At 38.0% G+C, this 23554-nt stretch overlaps 3 protein-coding genes across 3 annotated transcripts in view; 1 reads left to right on the top strand and 2 right to left on the bottom strand.

Annotated features, from left to right (window-relative positions):
* The window catches only part of LOC113002939, a 126695-nt gene that overhangs the window by 4349 nt on the left and 98792 nt on the right, over positions 1-23554 (top strand). The window lies entirely within an intron of this gene.
* On the bottom strand, positions 6625-11963 carry LOC105200952 (trichohyalin). Its single transcript, XM_039453117.1, has one exon. The coding sequence runs from the start codon at positions 8384-8386 to the stop codon at positions 7088-7090; it is 1299 nt and encodes a 432-aa protein (XP_039309051.1). The 5' UTR covers positions 8387-11963; the 3' UTR covers positions 6625-7087.
* The window catches only part of LOC105200954 (lysine-specific histone demethylase 1A), a 130424-nt gene continuing 118985 nt past the window's right edge, over positions 12116-23554 (bottom strand). The window contains exons 11-14 of the mRNA XM_026130099.2: positions 16415-16707; positions 15137-15349; positions 14220-14418; positions 12116-13017 (exon numbers count right to left, since the gene is read on the bottom strand). Coding sequence (XP_025985884.1) covers positions 12833-13017; positions 14220-14418; positions 15137-15349; positions 16415-16707 — 890 coding nt within the window. The 3' untranslated portion in view covers positions 12116-12832. The remainder of the gene's footprint in view (positions 13018-14219; positions 14419-15136; positions 15350-16414; positions 16708-23554) is intronic.

Here is a 23554-nt window from a genome sequence, read left to right as displayed (position 1 = left end):
TGTAAAATGCAGACTATCTAAATGGGTATTAAAAACATTTTAAAAGCGGTTAATTATGAACGAGTAAATATGACAGTGATAAATAGCTGGCTATTCCGAGAATCATCGAGAATTGCCTTGAAATCTAAATGCTTGCGCACTTATAATCTCTCGTTCACACTTAAATTAACGTAAGTACATTTCTGTAGCAGGTATGTAATTATTTATATAACGCGTTATGTAAAGCGGAAAATTCGATGTAATTCTGCTGCATCAAGAGAGATGAAATATATAAAGCACAGGAGCTTCCTTTTTTTTGGAGAGGGGGAGAGAAAGAATGTAATGATACATCTCCCTTTAAGTAGAAAAATTACACTGGCTTGTGCCGATTCGCGGGATATCACGAATTCCAGGCGGTTCGCGGAGGGAGCCCTCAAATTAAGCCTCGGCTTAAGCCTGCCGTAATCTTACATTAGAGCCGTGACTATTTCCTGTCTATCAGGGTACCCGACGTACCGCTTGGGTTGCGCGCTATAAATCATCTTCTCCCCTCTGTCTGTGTCATGACGATTCACCGTTTCGGGCCGGTGAGCGAGTACACGGGAATCATTTTATTGTCGCGTGTATTTTATCGAAATTTCTATGGCGCACCGCGACGAGGTTGTTGAAATCAGGCTTATCATCATAAATACAGGAATCCCCGTGAAAAGCGCGACAATCTCCGCCGCCGTCGCGCGTGGCCACATTAATCTACGTCGCTGATGATAGGATATGACACGCCTCCGAGTGTACTAATGCTTCCCGCGGAGCTTTCAGGGGAAAAAAGGGGAAGGAAAAAAAGAAGGAAAATTCGGAAAACTTTTCTAAAAATAGCCGGGACACGCTCCACGCTCGCCGACTCCACGAACGCCATCGACTCGCGGGAGTTCGACGCGTTGCGTTTATTAATTAACCCTTTCGGTGTGCTTTACGCTCCGACGGTTCCGAGGGTTGTTCGGATTTTTCAAACTTTTCTGATTAAAAGTAAAGAAGAAAGTTTTCTCAATCTACTTCCCAAGAAATTGATACTTTGAATTCTTGACTAAAATGGGTTAAAGCTACACACGCCGAATTTCGTTACTGCGAATTCCGCGAGTAAAATTACAAAGTAATTCTCCGTGTGCGCTTACACATCCGCTTTTTGTTAGGTTATTGTACATTATGTTGTGTAATTAAGTAATAGTGCAAATATGTATTTTCAGTTAAATTATATAATTTGATTGTTCAATAAATATGTTAATTATTTTTCTCTTTTCAATAATAGGTGCTTTAAACAGTGTTAAGCTATTCAAAATAATTAATAATAATATTAATTAAAATAATAATTATCATTATTAGAACCATTTTCTTTTAAAACAAAAATAAAATGTGCTGAGTACAAATTGTAATATTAAATTTAAAAAAATGAGAAATATTAATTACGCTGTTGTTGATTGTAGAAATTTAATAATGTAACAAAAGTTACTGTTTTATTTAATGAGAAAAAAATATGCAACCCTTTTGTAGTAGAAAAACGATAAACATGTCACAGAAAATAAAGTAATTTATTACACTGCATTTAATAAATTTGTGTAATCACAAAATATATTTTATATTATTCTTTGCGAGCACTTTGCTTTTAATTATTTTCAATATTAAAAAAATTTTTTAATTAGAGTATTATAAATTTTTCATTTTGTTATTAACAATATAAATGCATAGAATCATAACGCTGATCTATTCGTCGGGTATATAGCTGTTCTTTTTAATCTTTTTGTTTAAGGACCTGTGAGTCATATCTCAAAACGTTACCAAAACTATAAAAATTTTATAGAATATTCTAGAATTATATTTGAGTATCTGTGTAAAATTTGATTGAGCACAATTTACTTATTGATTTGAAAGTTATTTAAATTTTTGTTCACTTTTGATGCTAATTATTAAAAAATAATATATAAATTAATATAATTAATAATTATGTAAAATCGTATTTTGCAGTACTTATTTGCAAATTTAATGGTCAAATAGCATTACTAATTAAATCAAAATTTTTACATAAACTAATTAAATCGAATAAATATTCGTGAGAAAATCCATTTAGATCCACTTATTCGTTTAAAAGTTATTTATTTAAAACAGCAGCAAAATATAATAATTGTCACTGTATGAACCATTTTAAATCAAATTTTTTATTGACTTTTTTCTTTGCAACTAATTTCAGGGTCAAAATTCGAGCATTTGCGACCCAAATTTTTTGTATTTGATTAAGAAAAAAAAATAAACCTAGAGAAGCCTTCAATTTTTAAATTTCAATAACTTTTAGTTCGTATCGTATAATAAAATATTCTTGAAGAAAAAATCAATTTTTTTTATCTAATTAAAGACGCAGCAATATGTGTTTTGTTGAATTAATATTATTCTCATTGACTATCAAACATGGCGTTGAAATCAATTTAAGGCTGGCAATTTTTAAATGGTACTGAATGGAAAGCCGATAAACAGTCCGTTTTCGCACCTCCTCGTCATATAGAGAGCACCGATCTGTTCCGGAGAGCGCATCGGTACTTATCGCGTGTTAATTCCCATCGAGCGCATCCACGCCATTCTATCGCGTGGCGATACTTCCGGTCGCGAGAATTGAGCCCTTTCCCCGTCCCGGTCCCTTTAGCTATCGCGGGAGAGTATCGCGGCAGAATGAATTAATCCTGATGGCTCTCGACGGTTCGCGCAATCGAAATCCCAGCATTTCCTCTCGCGAGTCCCGTCCGCGAGCGACTCTCCAGACGTGACAGACGCGTTTATCGGGAGACGGATGCGCGCATTTCCAGCGGCAGGCATTCGCGGTCACCGAGGTGTGCGGAATACGCGTGTGGGCGTCGGACGCGACCGCCGCCGGAGGTTGGGGGCTGGTGAGACTTACCGATGCGGTGATTGATAACGTTATCGATCATTGTGCCCTGAAGCTTGGACGCGTCCGTGTCGACGGATACCATCGGCGGGCGTAACGTAGCGCCGCGCCGTATGTGGGGAGACGAGTAAGGAGACGCTCTCCTCTCCGGGTGACGAGACGCACGACGAAGCGTAGCACGCGGGGCGGCTCGCCCTCATCGAGGGGGATGCTGGGCTGGAGGAGCGAGGCGAGTGGCGAGAAGGAGGGGGTGTGGGAGGCGGCGGTAGTGGAGTATAAAAGACGTCCGCGGCAAAAACTGTGAAGCGCTCTGTAGAATTTTCAATAAGGCGGGGTCGGAAGAAGAAGATTAATGCAATGCCGCCGGGGGACCTTAGGAGACGACAGCGACATGACTGTCAAAAGAACATCCCTGGAGGCAGAGTCCATTCGCTCTCTTGCAGCAGCGCAACCCTCTCCGTTCCTACTCTCTCTTTCTCCCTTCCGTTCTCCTTCTTTCCGCCGCGCCGCGCCGCGCCGCTCGTGCTCTCGTTGGCCTTCTGTCTTTCCTTCTGTCTTCTGGCTCTTTGCTTCTTCGCCCACCTCCCCCGACCCTCTTTGCCCTTTCCCTCTTTCTCTCATCCACCTCGCCGCTCGCCGTTTTCTCCCTCTTCCTTCCACTAGCCTTGTACCGCCGATAATCGCCGTATACGCGCGCAGGTGCATTCGTGTTCTCGGACCAACCGAGTGAAATAATTTGAGGGCAAAAAAAATCCGCACACAGCGGCGGACACTCGTCGTCGCCTCTGGCCCGACCCGACTCTCGACTTCGATCAGAACTTCGGCGACCTCTTACGCGAATCTCAAAGCCCTGAGTCAATCGGTAGGCGCGCCAGGCCGAGCCAACCCTCCAACCTCTGGGGTGAATCCCCGAGACAAACTGCGCTGTCTAGCCAGCAGCGTTCGATCAATCACGAACGGGCCGTCTACAGCATTAAGCTGACGTGCGTATTCATACACGCACGCACCCACATCGTTGGGGAACACGCAACGAGCAACCGCCAAGTGGGTATGCTTGACGATGCGAGAAAAAGATCGACTGACACTCCCGGGTGAAATCGTACCGAAAGTAAAAAAACGAAAGGCGGAAATCGGTTCGCTATTATCACGAGGCGTGATTCTATATATACTCCCTCTAAGCTGAGGGAACTTTAGAATTACAAATTGCGCTACTCGCGTATTTCTAATTGGGGTAACTCCGATATATGCTGCACTGATCGAAAATTTAATTTATCGAGTATCAGAGGAAAAGAGAGGGTTGTGAAATAGCTTTTCATTTTTTTTACAGTAAATATTATCGCAAAACAATTCAAATTAACACTAGTCTATTAACCATAGAGTTTTACCAATCATCCTACAAATAAAAGTTCATCATCAAAAAAATGTTTTAAATAAAACTTAAAACTTTTTAAAATAATTTCTTTGCTTTTAATAAATATTGTATAACGTTTACAATGAGATTGTAAAATTGCGTAAAAAGACGTACATGCGTAAAAAAGACGTACATGGTGGACGACCATGTTCCACGACCACCAACCCATGTATAATATGACTTTATTTGCCGAATTCATATACACGTTACGACGCACATTAAATTCAACGTTATTTAAAATTCACAAGGTTAGACTAAAGTTAAAAAATTAATATGTAACATACTTCGCAAAATTACGTAGAGAGTAAACATTTTTGCTACCTGCGAAACTGAAATTTTCAGCTTTTATAAAAACATAACAAACACTAATGATGAGTAACCATCCTCTAAATAGACTCTGACGAAGTAATTTTAATGGTGGCTTTGAGAATTCAACGCGAATTATTATTTTGGAAAATTAGAGGAAGGATAGAATGTGCACGTCGAATACGATCGGTTAGACGGTGCGCACGTGTTAAATCAGTTAGGAGATTGCCTGCGAATTTTTCTTAACTCGCCATCCGAAATGCCGCAACCGGCGAAACGTGATCTCGACTGTCTGCATTTAACGAAGATTTATTTAACCGTCAGCTATCGCACGCGCGCGAACCCAATTACGGCGTAAATCTCGATCCAATGCGCGGCGCGCATTTTAATGTAATATATGTACGTTTCATTCGAAGGAGATTGGGGAGAGATTGTTACATCGCACTAGGTCGCGCAAAGTATCCCGTAATACGCCTGAGTAATACGTGTCCGTATTGAGGTCTTCATTGTAATTTCTGCTGTCATTTAAAGACATGTATGCGAAATTGCCAGGGACACGCTAAGATTTTCTTCGCGTCTCCTGTGAGGCGAACAATGAAATTTTGATAATTTGTTGCTGCCTGATCCTGTGCGATCCTGTAAGCCGCTACGTTTCCGTCGATAAACACGTACCGCTTCAGCAGACCAGCGTTGCTGGATCCTGCAGCATCCGACGGATGGTAGAAGCGGAGAACATTGAGAGAAGAGCCCGAAGCCTTTGGTACGAGCGCCAACTGCAGGTCGAATTACACGGGTGAGAAGAGGCATTTTTTTCGATCGGCACAGTCGGGCGCGAAGGGAAGGGGAGAATTGTATTTCGATATTACTTCCAATTCTATGAGTGGCACGTCAATTATTTAATAACACAAATATTTTCTTGTTATTAATTGTAGTCAATATGTCGCTTAAAAATATACAGAAATATCAGGTTACATGCAATTTCATACAATGTCATAGAGATATTTTTCATTACGCCATAGAGGCGTTAAAAGTGATATGTGTATCACGAAATTGTTTAATTGCAAATGTGCAATATTCTACAATTTGGTTTTATTAAAAATAAATAGACATGACTACGAATATTATCGATTCTTCACTAATAGCTTTTTATGATACAGCTATAATATTTCTATTAAACTTAATTTCGAGCGTAATAAAATAAAACAAAAGTGCTGCGTAAATTATATGTATAATTGTATTTCTATATTTTGTATCAAAATGATTCTATAAACACATAACAGAATATTAATAAACCTAGGTAAATGTACTGTGTATAAACGAATAATTAACAATTATCACGCAATTAAATTTTATACTTTAACCCTGCTATTCTGTTCGAATTTTCTATACTATTAAGTATATCATTTGAGTTAATATCAAAAGACTTTAAAAGATAAAAAATAAAAAAGTTTCATAGAAAAGAGATTTTATTATAAACAATCTTTAAAATAAAAGATTAAAAAAATATTTTAATAAAATAATAATAAAACATAAAATATATTTGAATTAGAATAGAATAGAAGGGTAACGCGGTTAAATTTACATAAAAATTTACAGCACTTAATTATTAAAAAAGAGTATGAAAACTAATTATTATATAAATAATCGAACTGATTATTATATAACTAATCGGTCATGGCTAGATCTCAATGCTGATATTTATTTTGTAATTTCAGGATTGTGCCATATGTGTAATTTTATATACCTTTCTCAAATTCATGAAATTGCCGAATAAACAGTCATTGCCATATTAGATGCTTGTTAGCATTATTCATTAAAATTTCAATTTAATAATGTGATATTACCATTTCTTGTTCAATTTAGAACTGAGTTTTACGATCAAAAATTTATTCGGTCTTTCATGAACTGAAAAAGGTATATAAAATAACATAGTAAATGTCAGTATCAAGATCTAGTTATGACCGATTAGACATTTCGATTGTTTATATTGTGTTTTCACGTGTCAGTCGAAGTTTTCTATAAAAAAGAATTAATTATTATGTTCTTATAAAAAGAAATTATTAAACATGTATTTTATCTAGTCATAGAGAGAAACAAGAAAAAAGAAAAAAAAAGGATATTATAATATTTTTATAATATTAGCACGAATTATATGATCAGTTACACATAATTTCTATATTTTTCTACAAAATACCAACATCTTACATCTCGATAAGCTAAATTTCTATCAATATTCAGTGATTTCTATCAAGTTATTTCACGTCTCTCTATCGCCATAGATTTAGCGGTCGCTCGCTGATTGATTGAATATTCAATGGTCTGCCTCTGGCCCTTTACATGATCCGCGTACCAAGCCGGGGAAGTAATTTACAAGAGGTACACCTGGTAACTTATCAGTACCTCCTAACATGTCAGATAGGCGGAAGTTAAAGTTGGAGGACAGTAACAACGTCCTTCCTTCTCCTTCAGGAGGGGGACTCCTTCAGGCACTCCTTCAGCAGAGCTTTAAACGGATGCGGCGTAATGCTCTCGGAAGCATTCAGCAACTCGTCCGCGAGCCTCTGATATTCCTCCGTCCGCCTCTTCATCTCGGCCCGGTGGTACCGCTGTTCCTCCTCCAGTTCGTGGCGTCTCGTCGCTTCGATGCATCTCTGCTGCTCCTTGAGCTCCAGCCCGTAACGAAGCGCCTTTTGTCTGCTCTCCTTCTGCTTCATCGCGGTCAAGTCGGCATCCATCTCGATCTGCCTCTCGAGCGCCTCCCGCTCCTCCATCTTCAGCCATCGTTCTCGCTCCTCTGCCTCCTGTCGCGCCTTCAGCTGTTCCTCCCGACCGCGAAGGACTTCCTGCGCGGTGCGCCGGCGAGCTTCCTTGAATTTCTTCAGCGCGAGCTCGCGTTTTGCCTCGATATTCTCGTGCGACTGCCGAACGAGAGCTTCCACCTCGAGATTCCGTTTGACCTCTTCTCGCTGCAAGTCCTTCAGATATTTCAGATAGGAGTCTAACTCAGCGCGAAGGGCCGCGGTGTCCTGTTTCACGCGAGCCCTCTCCCTAGCCTGTTCTTCCTCGGCCAGCGTTCTGAATGCGCGATCCACTACGGCTTCCTCGCGGGCACGTTCAGCGAGGAACTTCCTCGTCGTCAGGATCTGCTCCTCGAGTTCCTTCTTCAACTTTTCCCGCTTTTGCCTTTCCGTCTCGAGATTCCTTAACTCCGCTCGACGCATATCCTCGCATAGCCGCTCCAGATGCTCCTGCTCCTCGTCCCTCTCGACCCGCTTCCTCTTGTCTTCTAGCGTCAACTTGTCTGCCACTTGTTTGGCTAAAGCAGACACCGTTTCTTGCTGGGCTAAGGTTCGTCTCTCGAACTCCTCGGTCTCTTTGTGCCTCTTCGTCTCGCTCTCCCTCAGCATTATCTCGTGCCAGACAGCGTCCAGTTCTTTCTCCGCTAATCTCCTCGATTCGTTGTTCGCCATCTGCGCCTCGTTACATCGCTTCGCGTCGATTGTGGATCTCCTCGACAATTCTTGCTTAATATCCGGACATGAGGCTAGATACCGTTGCATCTGTTTGGCGGCTACCAACGCTCCGTGTTCCTCCTCGTGCCGTTTCCTCAACTCCTCCGTTCTCGCAAGCTGCTCTTCGAATCGGGCACACTCATCCCGCTGTGCCACCTCCTTGATCTCCTTCATTAGATTCGCCTCCTCGCTCGATACGAGATCACGTAGTTTCTCCCTACGCGCTTGTAGATTCTCCTCGTACGTCGACATGTCTGGAGATTAGTCGTTGCCGTGTTAACGGCTGGTAATTATACCCGTTCACCGGCTCTCATTATGCAAGAGAAAATAGCAGCTAAATGCCGTATCCAAGCAAATATATGATAGATTTATGCATGATTGAAATCAAGTGAAACATGATTAAGTGAATTTCATTATACTAAAAAAAAAATAGTCTTGCAATTACAACCACAATTATTTGGCTGCGAAAAATTAACTAAGGTAAATAAGTGATTAGCAAATATTGCGATGTCAAATATGCTTGTTACTTAATCTAAATATAGAAATATAATTTATATCTGAACTGTTTGTGAAATTTGAAAAGAAAATTTTTCTGTAGCGCCTATTCATGTTAAGGCCAATCATACTCATTATAAAATCTGACTATATAATTGGCAATAAGACCTAAATTTTCTAGAATTGCTAAAATGTTCTTAACAGATACAAAAAATAGCGATAAATTTTCATTGTGACATCTAAAAACCTACATCAGCAAAATATTTTGTTAAGTGTAAAAACTCTTTCTGAAGAGAGAAAGGCTATTTTTAACTTTATTTTTGTGTCTCAAGTCTTTCAAAATTCTATAAACAATTAATTTAAACGCTATAGATCGCTTAAACGAATTATACAAATAAGTAAAAAAGCGTCAATTCGAGACTAAATTCAACTTGATGCCAATGCAGAATTCAGATGGGATGTCTTCCGAATTGCATGAGACACTGAACTACATGTTACGCTAATTTGAATCCCAGGAATAGACAACGTCACTCATCGATGTAACGTTGTTTTATTAATTTTTAGAATTCTCATTCTTGGACACCAATTCGCTCTTGGAGTTAAAGTTTAACGATATATAAGCTTGCAAATTATACACATTAGTGTATAATTTATGTGTTAGAACTTATTATCGATTTTCGTTGTCAGAAATGACTACATTTGATAAATTAAAATCGCAAGTACATGGCCCCAAGAGAGAACCGATATCGTCAATGATTTACTTTTCTTTGTTCGAAGTAATAATTATAAGAATAACTGTTACTGCCTTTTCACCAAACGTAATTAATTTATTGATTTGATTTTTAAATAGTGCCTAATAGTATTTTATATGTATATAGATCTTAATACATTTTTAGTTTTATAAACTACACACCAAACACATTAGGTCTTTGCAATCATAAACTGAAGTTAGAAAGAACTTAGTATTTTTACAATGATTGCTTTTCAAGACGCAACTGTAAAATAGTATTAGGGCATCAAGATCTAGCCTTGATCGCAATTGGCACTTTACTTATATTTTGTATAATTCTGCAAGACTGGATATACACATATTAATTAATTATATAAATTACTTTATATCATGAGGAATTAACAAGCATAAATTATATATAAATGTATAATATTTATGCAAAATACTGCGACAAGAATATCTGTAGGTTTTTTTAAAAGAAATAATTTTTTATCTTCTTCATTTATCTTTTTCCGCTCAAGTTTTCTTAAGAAGTGCAAATGTAAGGAAAAAAAATAAAGAAAGAACCACATCAACGTTCGCGTTAATACCTCGTTGGACTCGTTGGCGAAGATTCTTGTTCCTGATTTTCCGATCGGTTTCTTTCTCGAAGTCCAGAGTTTTAAGTAACTGGTCGTATTCCCTCTTCTCCTCCTCTGTGCCGTCGAAGATAGATCTACTCGAACCATGGTGCTTTGCGATGCGGCAACTTTTGCGTTCGCGTAACTTGTGCCCGTAAGATATATTTGCCGTGCCGGGAACGTCAATGGGATACTTTCTCGCTTTGGGTAAACTGCATTGTACTTTAGGTAAAGGGAGCAAACTCATTTTATTTAGTTAACCTTATACAAAAAAAATTATCGAAATAAACGAAATAAAAAAACGTTAAAGAGATCGACGAATGTTCTTCATAGACAATGTCACGCGTGCGAAAGATTCGTAAATGCGTGGTTCAGCTTTGACAGCTGTTTGCAGTCATGGTTGCTATGACGATACGCATTTATCGAACTAACATTTTTGGAGTGAAACAGACTATAGAAATTTAAAAAAATGGAATAAAAATTCGTTCAGATGTTATCGCTACAATAATACATCTGCCCGGTTTAACTGAACTTGCACAAATCTCGTCTTTTCTCTTTTCTTCTCCAATGTGAAAAGAAAGAAAAAAAAAGAAAGATGAACCATGCAAGAAATTCAATTAAAGAGTACAGGTCTGATAATGATAGGGCAGGAGTACAGACTCTTGCATAACGCATAAGAGAATCAATCAATCAGAGTCCTGTACTTCTCCCTTCCCAGGATAGAAATGAAGGATTCCGATTGGTAAATTCTCTTATGCGTTATACATTATGCGTATGCAAAAGTCTATGTTCCCGCCCATACGCGTATACGTATATAGGTGCATTCCGTTTCACGCATGGTGCGTATGATGCATCATTTATCTTTGTTTAACATTTAATGAACAAGAATAATGCATCATGCGCATCATGCGTGAAACGGAACGCACCTTCAATGTCATGTAAATTAAAATCAAAGACATGATATGTCTGTGATTAAAACGTCTGGATTTAGAGCCGCAGCTTTATATAGATTATTGTGATATAGGTTTAGAATTTTGGTGAATGCATTTCAAGTTGTTTGCATCAGTGGAAATCTGTATAGCTCGAAATAATGCGCCCGCGGCGATGCATACAATGTAATATCCGTACCGGAATGATCGAATATTGAATATTCCCAAATTAGATAGGGAAATCTAATATGATCGGTGAGATTATATGGTTACTACATAAATAGCATTCACGGTTATTACGTACGATTGATTAAATCAAGATTGCAAATGTGAAAGCACAGGCATTTGCTCTATATTATTGATATATAGCCCTTGACGTCCGAAAATTTCTTCTTCGTGTTTGTAATTTGTACATAACATAAATCGAGACAAGCAAATCTTATTATCGCGTTAAATTAGAGCAACATGAATAAACATTGTGTCTTAATGACACCTCATGTTAATCAATATGCATTGATCGGGTCGAATCAATGTGCCTCGCAGTGCACAAATTTATTTAATAAAAATATTTTATATAAAAATTGTATAAAGCAATTCTTTTAATTGTAATGTAACTCCTCTAATGTATATACATGTCAAATATATAATTAGATCTGTAATACAATTTGGTTACGTCTAATTATTTTCATAATTAAATAAAGGCTTCGACAATAAAATGAAAATACGCGTATATTTTATTTTGCACAGGAATGTAATACATTCAATATAATACTTTAAAATGAAATCTATTAATAAATTCATAATTCTGTGATATCTTTATAATAACCATATTTGAATTTGAACTGGAAGTCATTTGTTATGGAGAGATAAAAATGGTTCAGGTACATGTAATTAAATTCAACGAATATCCGGGGAAATTTCAAATTATTATATATCAACTATCAATTTTCATAAACTTAATTTTAGAAATTATATACACATATCTCATATGTATATGCGATGTGATAAATACTACAGTAAAAAGTTGTACGTTTGCATGTATGCATGTATCTCCTCTACTGCATCAAATATAAATTGATGTGAATATAATATATTAAATTTTCATTCTGTTCGTTCGTAGTAATACGAAGTAATACTGTGCAAAAAAATGATTCATTTTTATAGTGTTATACAATATGGCTCATATTGATAAACAATTTATACACAATTTCAAGAGCATCACTTTATTTTGTATTTATTCCATCAACATACTGGTACGTTTATATAAATAATAATACTTGTCAATGACAGAAGAGTACAAAATTGCAAGAAATATGCAGCAAATCATGTGAATCATAAATCATGCTACATAATCAATAACGGCAGCATAATTATATAAAAATTGGGACATTGTAATAAATGGAGTGTTACTTATATAAGAAAATGTGTGGAAAGAACGATACCTTAATCGAGCGGTCATTTATATTCATATAGATAAAGAAGTAATACAATATAAAGTAAAATATACATATATATACATATTTATTTATTATATGTATATTTTTTATTGTTTTCTCACATATGTATGAATAATGATAAATAAACCATTTGAGCTGTGTATTTGCGTGTATGAATAAATGTATATATTTGATAATGTAGCGTATTGTGAAAAAATTGAATGTTTCAAAATTATTTAATATTCTTTCAATTAATTCTTTTAATTAAAGTCATAACAAGCTATTCATCAAAAACAATTACGTGCAAAAATAATAACTAACGAGTACGTTTGTAAAGTTGTGTCATATGACTGGGAATTATCGTGGAGAATTCTCTTTGTAGCTTGGGCTTCTGTAGCTTTTTGCCGGAAGAGCTTTGAGAAAGTGCTTTTTCTTGAATGGCCATCCTCCCTCACAAAGATAGAAACAAAATAGTCGATACGAAAATACTAAGGCGTCGAGCTGCTGCCGCTGTTCGTTGGCGTGATCCCCGTTGATGGCGGAACGGAAGCTGTCATTGTTGGTGGCGCGTAAGGACTTCCACAAAGTTGGTCGGCTATACGTCCACCCTCACGAAGGCCGCTGAGGAATGCGCCATGTACGGTGGCAGGATAATTCCGAATAGTGTGCTCTCCTGAAAATGTCGTGTAAATGGGTCAACGTGCACTCTCGTGAAAAAAATTCATTATGATATGACATTTATCTCAAACGAACTTATTATATTTCGCATCGCGTTATTAAAATTTCGCAAAATGTTCGACAAAAGAATGATGAGTAAAATGGGCCGATTTTACTTTCAGAAGTTACAAGTAAAAACGAGCTTTTTTTTAGTTTTTAAACTGCTGATTCTGTTTCTGACTTAAAAAAAATTTTAATTTGTCGGGAAAGTATTAAAATTAGCATATAAAATTATTATATATAAAAATAGTGTGCTAATGAAAGTATAAATTAAAACTATAGTAAAATAAATAATATTCAGTGAAAATTGATCGATAAAGACAATACAACTTAATAAATGAAAATCTTATTCAATCAAAATGAATATTGGTGTTTAAAAATATTTTTTACGCGAATCTTACAATTTTCAATAGTAAAATATAGTAAATAAGTAAATAAAAAGTATATGTATAATACTCTAGGAGAAAATCCTTGAAAGACATAATGAACAACAATGCTCTTAAGTGCCGTAGAGCCAAGATTTAAAATAGTTCTTATCAAGAATGTAAACCATTAGAGATGACTACATAATCATGTTTTATTAGCAGGAAAATACGAATTAATACATTTATTAAACTTAATAATAATTTATGATACTAAATGTTTAATAATTTCATATGTTAATTTTAATACTTTCCCGTTAAATTAAAATTTTTTGAAGGTTTAGAATCAAAATCAGCAGTTGGAAAAAAAACATACCGTTTTTACTTGCTATTCCGGAGACCAAAATCGAATCATTTTAATAATCGTCTTTTCTTCCGACGTTTATTATATTTCGTTAAATTCGTGAGCGCTAATTCATCCTGTTTACATGACCAACATTTCGCGAATAGTAGGATCTTTAAACAGCGTTAACACACGGAATTACTGCGCACACAAGTCGGAAACGGAGTATCGTAGCGAGGCAAATTGCATTGTGCATCAATTGGAACGTTCCGCAAACGCGAGCGATGCTTACGTATATTAATGGGGGAGTAAACACATAGCGCGCACACATAGCGCGCGACGACAAACGCAAATATAATTCTCCGTCAGAAGAGAACTTAAAAAGGTAGCCGTTGAAGTTTCTCGCGTCTCGGTAATATGCAACGTCGTAAAAAGCATCGATTTAATATTTACCTGCGAAGAACACTCTCGGCTGCGGCGCGGGCTGATTGAGCAGGTGCGGAGGTGACACGGGTGCCGCCAGGAGATCGTAATCACTGCCGGAGCTACCGACCGCGACGAAACTGTAGGATCCTCGTGCCCAAGGATCCGCCCGCCACCTCGTCACAACGCTTTCGCGTGGTTGCGGTACCACTTGGTTCCCAAAAATACCCTGTGACAGCAAAACCCTTCTTTCAACCTATTCGACTTTTTTGCCTTCGTGAAATATATGAAGGGGATTGGGTAAATAATTATTGTCAGTACGAGATGTGTCGTTGAGCTTAACTCTTTGAAACATTTTTTTTATATAATACAAATTTCTTGAAATTTTGTATACAGAGATTTTTGAGTTCGCTGATTACAAAAACAGAGAAAAAAACTTGCAAATGCGTACAATGTGTGTCGAAGGATTTAAAAAAAGAAAATAGGAAAATATAAAAAAGGAAAAAGGAGAACATTAAAAAATCTATAAATTATACGGCTTTTTATGATTTGGTCCGTCATCTTTTATTTTGAAATTTTTGATTTCGAATTCAAAATCAGCGATTCAAGGAATCTCTAGATGCTACAATAAGTTTCAATATATCATGATTAGGAGAAATTTTTTATCATAGTACATTTTACACAAAATCAAAATCGGACTTTAAGCTACCATAATTGAGTCAACGTTGTGAATTTTGAAATTTTAACTACAGATTTGGATTCAGCGATTCAAAAATCTACAAGGTATGAAGATGCAAAGAAATTGAAATAAAAGAAATGTCTTCTATTTAGTTTTTGAAAGGTATCACACGTAGGTGACACCTTGTGCTTCAAAGGGTTAAGATAATAAGACCGCTATCCGACACGTCCTTCCTGTGCGTCCCGCACTAGGAATTTCATCCACTTACTTTCAAAACGGCGATGCAACGGCCGACGATAACGTCGTCACTGACATTTTCCATTACGCAAGCCGCTTCACCGGCGACGAGGGCCAACAGGACCGGCGCCTTGTATAAGTTCCAGAACAGGAAGAGCTCGCCGCGCGATGCGGTGGTACTTCCCACGTGGCCGAACAAATTGGCCGTTGGATCCCAGAAAATGCGCTCGAAGCATAACACTACCTGAGAGATTAAAGGAAAAATTACAGGATTGGAATTATATCGAAATAAAAACCGCAAAGTTTCTCTCTCTCTCTCTCTCTCTTTCTCTCTCTCTTTCTTTTCCGAAATTCTGACATTGTGCGATTTTTGCATTAAAACATGTTGGGAGTAGAAGACATTCGAAAAATTTTGCCAACAAATAGCATTCGAGTTTGAGAAATATAAAAAACCGAAGCTGAACTAATATGTCCTAGAATTTTTTATATTAATAGAATATATTATTATATATAATATTAACACAAAAAATTTTCCAACATAAATATAATTTTATGTCAGTGTTATATAATATATATTAAATTAATATATTCAATATAAAGTAACTCTGGCATATATGCCGTATTGATCGAAAACCTCATGTATCAAATATTATGTTTAAAGAAAATTAATTATATCATTTGATCCAAAGTTAAAAAATTATAATTATTACAATTTAATTCGCTTATGTCTGATACTTCTATTAAATAATACTTTATTATAAAGTAATCAATTTTAATAAATTTTATTTTTTAACTAGTCAATTTATTGAATTACTTGTCATAATTTCTCTCGTTTGATAAAACTTTACTGATTGAAATTGAATTTTACATAACGAGTTTCGATGCCACATAATTAAATCAATTTAAGAAGATCCGGGTAATTTCAATGAATTCTTTTATGTTAATATAATCCCACGCGTTTCGTAAGATTCCGCTTATCCGTTTTCGTCTGCATAACTGATAGCTTAATTTGTCACTGACGTACGTTAAACATTTCCGCTGAACCCTTCAATGTGGTCCTCGTTCGTTAAAAGAACACACATTAATTGCTATTGAAATCTGCCACTGCGCGATCAGTGATAAGTCTTAATGCGCGATTATGCAGTCCTAATACCCTTACACTAACGCTCGGCAGGCTCGTCCGCCATCCTTTTTTGCGAGCGGCATAAATTAGACCGCTTTTGGGACGACAGCAACTTGTCGAAGACTCACATCACTTACACACACACGTACATACACGTATACGTACAACGTACACGTCGAGACTCACCTTATTTAAATTGCCAAAGCCCAGTCGTTGAATGGCCTGAGACTTCCACTCCGGAAGCGGCGGATTGAAGGTGACCCCGGAAGGCGGTGCGGAAGTCTTGAGGACGCCAAGGGGTAGCGTAACCAGAACAGCGTCCGCTTTATAAACGGTGTGATTTGTGTGCGGACTGCGAGAGGGTGCGGCCCATACTTCTACGCCATTTGGCCCGTATCGCACCGCCCTGGTAGCTGTGTTCAATCGAATATCAAGTCCTTCCGAGAGAGCAACAGGTACGCAAGAATAACCGTTGCGAACTGCAAGATAAAAGGGATAAAAAGGCGGATCAGTATTCGAATTTATTTTAATATCGCAGTGAGAAAGATAGAAATTTTTACGCTGTACATATACATCCACACTCACACACACACACACACACACACACATATATATATATATGTATATTCATGTGATAGTGATAGAGATCAACGAAGGGCGCAATAAAGGGAATTCCCTCCGCGATCGAGAAAATATCATTCGAAAAAGGCGAGAGAATACCATTCGGAAGGATAGTCACGTAAGGGCGCAGGATGGGGTGGCGTTTAACGAACTATAGGTTGCGTTAAGAGTTTCGTTATATTTCGTTCCTTTGATTTCGGAGAGATACGGCAATATGCTGAATTGGCGTATCCCCGCGGCACGTATACGCCCGGGCTTTCACGTCGTGGAAAGTAGATCGAATCAAGAGGCTCACGTTCGTTACGCGTTCGTCGTATCAAAAGACCTCCCTCGTGAACTCCCTCATAAATATCCGCTCCGCGCGGCGATGTTATACTGGATGCAATACTCGGTCCCATTATGACTTAATTGGATATTTCGCGTAACGTGCGCTTAAATCAGGGCACCTGACGCGGACCTAAATTCTCGTAAGCACATTCGAACCTCATAACATCGAGGCGTGTACTAATAATGATACACAGGCGTCTCCACTTAGGGGGTTAATTATGTTGATGGCTACCACGGCGCTAACAAGCACTCTCCTATCGGCGCTGCATCCCATTTCAGAAATTTAAATTTACGCGTGCGCTATGTCAGGCTGAAAGCACAGACTAATTTAAATTAGCACGTTTCAGGAAAGAGAGAGAGGAGGAGGCGGCATGCCTATGCATTATCGCGATATTTCGAACGGCGGAATGCCCCTTGGAGGGACCCGGCGGGTACATATTGATTACGCGTAACGTGTCGAACGTCCACGAGATACGATCGACGAAATGTTGCCGCAACCTTGGCCGGCAGCTAATGATCAGTGCGTTCTATCGCGTTCGTTCATGGCGCGCTGCCATTACGTCCGGCCGGAGGCTGTCGATGTTAACCGGCCGGAATCGATAAATCATGACACGTCGTCGTCGTCGTCGTCAAAAATTTATGCCGCTGCCATAGTAAACGTAACCGGAAATGTTCCCGAATACCGTACGTGTGCGCGACAGCTAATGACAAACCGCGCGATGAATTAGTCGTTACATCGTTCTCCCATCGATCCCTGCTCTGTCGCGTTGAACGAATTAACGCATATATAATGTCGGCGGCGGCTGCAAGGAAATTATTTCGTAGATTCGTCTGTAATAAACATCGTCTGTACGTACAATAGAGAAAAGTTCACACCGACATAAGTCTTCTAAAGGATATCCTCTTACTTCTCGGAAACTGAACATTGCACTTTAAATATTGATGATCTGCTTATGTAATCAAAGTAAAAATTTTATAATTTGTCCCCGCGACTATGTTTTAAATAAAATCTATTAAAAACGAATTCTGCAAAAGTGACAATAAAATTTGCACGATTTTCGTTTTTGTAAATTGCATAGTTTAAACAATAGTGAGTATACTATTGATAATAGTGGATCAATTTATATGTTTGTAGTATCCTAAAATCTTTTTATTTATATTTTTCTCATAATGCAGTTTTTAAAACGTAAAATCGGTGCAGCATAAACCAATTAGATAGAAAAAAATTATAAAAGGATGGAAAAAAGTCAGAGAATCTCTTGCTAATCTAACTTAATCTTTAAATATTATTACACTTCATGTTGCATCAGAACAGCATAAGGTATTTGTATAAAGCAACAAAAAACATTTTAAATCAAAGTGAAAGACTTTTAGGAATCCTCGTGCACATTAACTTGAAAAAGTATTTTTGTACAAATGACTCATGTGAAAGGAAAATGTAGCATTATTGTTTATTATGTTGGTTTTGCATTTATGAGTTTATTTTATCAGACACTTATTTTTCGTTTATTTTATGAAAAACACATTTATCATTAGCAAAAATTCGATTCAATAGAAAAACATTTGATAAGACTTTTTAAATTGAATTATGTATCCAAATTTTTATTTTAAGAAATATGATCCAAAAACAAAGTGATATGTCGGCATCGGCGACTTTTCTCTGCTTTCTTATAAAACAGTTTGTTTTTGTTTAAAAAAGATTAGTTTTAATCAAACATCAAATATAAGCAAAGAAATATTTATATCTTTGAAATTACGGAAGATTTTGGATTGCAGCAAAATTGATACGATATCTATTTAGACTGCATATATTTTAATTGCCTTTTACATTTTAGCATTTTTAATTATCCAATATAGAATTAAATATTCAAATTTTTTACGAAGGTAATTAAAACAATAATAAGTAACAAATAAAGAAATTGATGGAAATATTGAAGAATATTTGAACAAAGTGGAAAGTTGGAAAACATTGCAAGAAAACAAGGCAACATAGTAGAAATTGTTTTCAATTGCTGTTTTCTTCAATAGAAACGACGTACGATGGTGTATTGAAAAAAATTGAAAAAAACAAGCATGTGTTATGCTATTATTAACAATAAAATTGAAAAAAACAAACACATGCTATGCTATTTCGAAGGAGCATGATTGGATTAACTCAATTAGATATTCGATTATCGCGGGCTATCGCTCGACATGCCCGACTGTATCTGACGTTGATTACAGAAACCGTTCATAATAAGCGAGAGAATATTCAACAGCCCGTTCCGTCGGGGAATGGCTCGAATTCACGAAAATTATGGTAAGTCGGGTCTCTGTTTCTAACTTACGAGAATGGGAAATTAATTCCTCGCTACGAAGACGGACCCGCGATCCGAAAATCGTTAATGGAGAGGATAAACTGATCCATTAATCTCGCTTCTTCTGATCGTACGTCGGACGTGCGGAGGAACTCGACGACGCGGCGCGACGATCGCGCGGGCACCTCCACATAGAGAGAGAGAGAGAGAGAGAGAGGGAGGGAGAGAGAGAGAGAGAGAGAGAGAGAGAGAGAGAGAGAGTACGGAGAGAAAGAGTGGGAGGAAAAAGTGGACGACGGAGGAGGGTACAACCCTTTGAATTCCGGAAGTTTTTCCCTCCTACGAAGAAGACGTCGATGACTATCCTCGGCTGAGCGAGCCGCGCTCTCGTACGGAAACGCGTTACGGCGAGCCAACTTTCGCTGGGACAAGGGAAAGGCAAATATTTAGAGGGCAGTCTAGCATAGGTAGCTGAGATCCGTTCCGCCGTAGGGTGGAACAAACACCGACCCGGGATGCTTCCCCTGTCGTAACAGAGAGAAAAGGGGATACAACCCAGGCGGATCCCGGGGGGTGCGCGGGTTGAAGAAGATCCGGCTGGGGAGGGAGGGACTTTGCCGGCGCGGCGCCCTTCTCCGAGGCACCTTTTCTCGTTCTATCTCGACCATCGGCCCCATATACGCCACCCTCTCGCGCCCGCGTGTCTTGTCTTCCGTTTGATCTTTGCTCGCAGTATTTTTTGACGGCGAGTCGAACAATTTGTATGCCGCGGTGGTTTTCAATTTACATTTAAATTGGTTGCTTATGGCGTTCTGTCGTCTCAACGGGAGTCGAACCGAGAAGGCGGCGGAGAGGAGGAGAATCGCCGCAGCCGCCGCCGTTGCACGGGCGTCGGGGAACAGTCAAATACTGAAACGGCCTCGCGAACGTGTGGCGGAACTCTTGCCGGGTTCAATGTACCGGCGCCGGTGCTTTTTTGCCGGATACGAGCGCCCGCGAGAGAGGAGCGCGAGCGAGAGAGCGAGGGAGCGAGAGAACGGACGAAGGGAGAAAGAAGGAGGGAGGGAGCCCGCCGCGATGCTTTTCTTGTTCACCCATCCGTTATATCAACATTCCGAATCGCGGACTCCCGAAGGTATACGGCAGAACGAGCGCACGCGAGAGAGGACGAGAAGAGAGTCGCTCGTCCACTTCCGCGCCGCGAAATTTCGGAAGTTCGACCAGACACCTCGGCGTTGTTTCATTGGATGCTTTCCAATTCCTTAACACATCGTGACACATACGTACACAAGAGTGCACAAAGCGTAACATTGTGCACGTCTCAATTGCAACAAACAAAGTATACTGATATGTATTGTACCTTTTGCGCAATTTCGGATAGAGTTAGGTTTATTTTTCAATACCATGTCCATGCCTCAGCATTTTTTAATTTCTGATAATGAGAGAGAAACTGCAGGGTTCATCGTTTGAATCTCATTTATAAGTGTCGCGTTAGTAATTACTTAATTGGACTAGAAAACACTAGCCTAAACAGCCGACCAGTAGCCCTCGGCTTGAGTACAGACGTGTAGTGCTGTGTTGACAATTATAACAATTGGAACGCAACTATTGTGTCTAGGGATATTGCGATTGGACAGCATCCATTCTTGACACGAGATCAACCTCCGATGATTAACACCAAGATGATGATCCGCCGATCATCCTCGAGAGAACAAATTGCGAGAGGACGCAATATTCTCGTATGTCAAATTGTCGAACGCGACACGAAAGCCGCCTCCGGAGTCTCGTTTCTCCAGACCTCGCGTACGTAGAAATTTCGTTTTGAAATCTGACATGCTTCGAGTGTACCCTCCGCGAGATCGCTCGACACGGCTCGACACAGATTAGATTTACGCCAGGACTCTCGAAAAACTCCCTCCCGGCGACGGAGAAGTTTACCATTTGAATGTAAACATAATGAAGCGCACACAGGCGCGATATAAATACGCCGGAAAGTACGCAGAGTGAAATTCGATACAAGAGTCGTGAGAGCTCTTTTTTTTCCTATTCCCTTTCAATCTCGCACGTCTCGCGAAAGAGGTTCGCGCGCGCGGAGCGCTTTTCTTGCTCACCCATCCGTTATATCAACATTCTAAATCGCAAGTCCCGGAGGTATACAACGCGCGCGCAGCTAAAGGCAACTGTTGATACCTTATAGATTGGAAACTTCGGTGGTGCGAGGTAACGCCGGAGATTTTCACCCCCTTAACTTCGTGCATCTCGCCCGAGAACGGCCCATACATCACTTTATTATCGCGCTGTAATTGTATTTTTTTTCAAACGTACCCCCGGCTGCCTGCATCTCGCCTCCGCATCGTGATTCGACGTGCAATAATTCTTGCTATCGTTTCATCGATACGCGTTTCTACCGGTAATAATAATCTATGGCTAAACGTGCTGCGCTCATTGTTTTATTGAAATTTGCTGTAGGACGAAGAAGTTAGACTGCACCAACGCGAGGGAACTCGTTGCACAAGCGATAAAGAATAGTTTGCGCAAGAGTTCGGTCAGTAACTTTGTAAATTTTGTTTCGAGGTTCAAAGGGAGCTACCTATTGCTTATTGATTATTTTCTTAAAGACGCTTGCGGAATTTAAAAATTTCCTTTGCCTTGGTGTAAAGTTATTCCTGCTCAAGTAATCTGATTTCGCACGTTTAATGTCGTGCTCGTCCTTTGCGTGTTCACAGGATGTATGTATTATAGAATAATTTTTATATTTTTTAAAAACGTCTTATTTTCACTAATGTAGAATAACTTTGATCTCGGTTTAATTTACTCTTTAACCTTTCCTAGTTCTAAAAATTAGAAAAAGAAAGAGCAAGTTAAACCAAAGATAATCCACATTGGTGAAAATGGATTTTGGACGTCTGTCCAGCAAGAGAAAAAAATTTGATTGCAACCATGAAAAATTAATTTATCGCTGCATACAATTTACATACAAAATTGTATTACACGGAAAAAACGATTTTGCTAGAGTATCTAAAAATGTATGTAGATGGATACGGATCTGAAAGTAATTTTGTTAGATCATTCAAATAATTATATTAGATTCTCAAACTGGTTGCTAGAATGTTAAAACTTTTTGTAGCACTGCTCATCGTGCTTGAATTTCCGTCATAATTATTTTGATGGTCCAACACAATTATTTTTAAATGTGTATCCAGTTAAATTTTTCGATACTTCAGCAAAATCGTTCTTTTCGTGTACGAAAAATAAAGTCTTAATACAATAACATTGCTTTCGATAATTAAGCAAGTTACGAGAAATGTCGCATAAATTTCATTCTCTATGCTTATACAAAATCTTTTACGAAAGTCACAGTGTATTTCTCTTTTGCCTATCCGTTATACCAACATTAATTAAACATCGTGACGATGTAATATGTTGCTCGGAGAGGAAGGGAGAGAAAGCAGAGTGTGAGGTTGTCTTACAAAATAATGTCAGTCAGATGTGCTATTTGAACGTACATCTATAATATAATATTATATATTGTCTACATTGTCAAAATTTGAAAGTTTACGTAATGCGTGCACATCGCTACAAGACTGGATCAAAAAATAAAAACGTTAATGTGATATTTCAATTCTTTATCTTCCAATTACAAATACATAACTCTAGTGTTTTTTTTTCTTTTTTATTAATATATATATATATCAGATATATATTCTTTCTAATCAGCTGTTTTCCAAATTTATAAATTTAAAAAACAACATATTTTCAGATATAATTACAATGAAAATAAAATTCACATGAATGCAATGAAATAAAAGATTTGATCATGCCGTATATGAATAAAAATATTTTATTCATATATTTTATTATATACATATACATTACCGCTTAAAAATTTCGACATACTTAGTCTTCCCGCATTCCACGATTTCAAATTAATATCTTGGTGAAAAAAATTGTAGAGATGTTTTCGAAAATATGTTTTAAAGAGGAAAGATAAAGTTTTAAATTTGTTTTCTTAGTTTCGACATATTGTTCTGAAATTAAATACATAAATTAAAGATCGATATTTTTCCAATATCTTTATTTT

Source organism: Solenopsis invicta, chromosome 8 (assembly GCF_016802725.1).
Source record: "Solenopsis invicta isolate M01_SB chromosome 8, UNIL_Sinv_3.0, whole genome shotgun sequence".
NCBI classification, from domain to species: Eukaryota; Metazoa; Arthropoda; class Insecta; order Hymenoptera; family Formicidae; genus Solenopsis; species Solenopsis invicta.
Note: the sequence above shows the minus strand (reverse complement) of the source record. Positions and strands in the feature narration are given on the sequence as shown.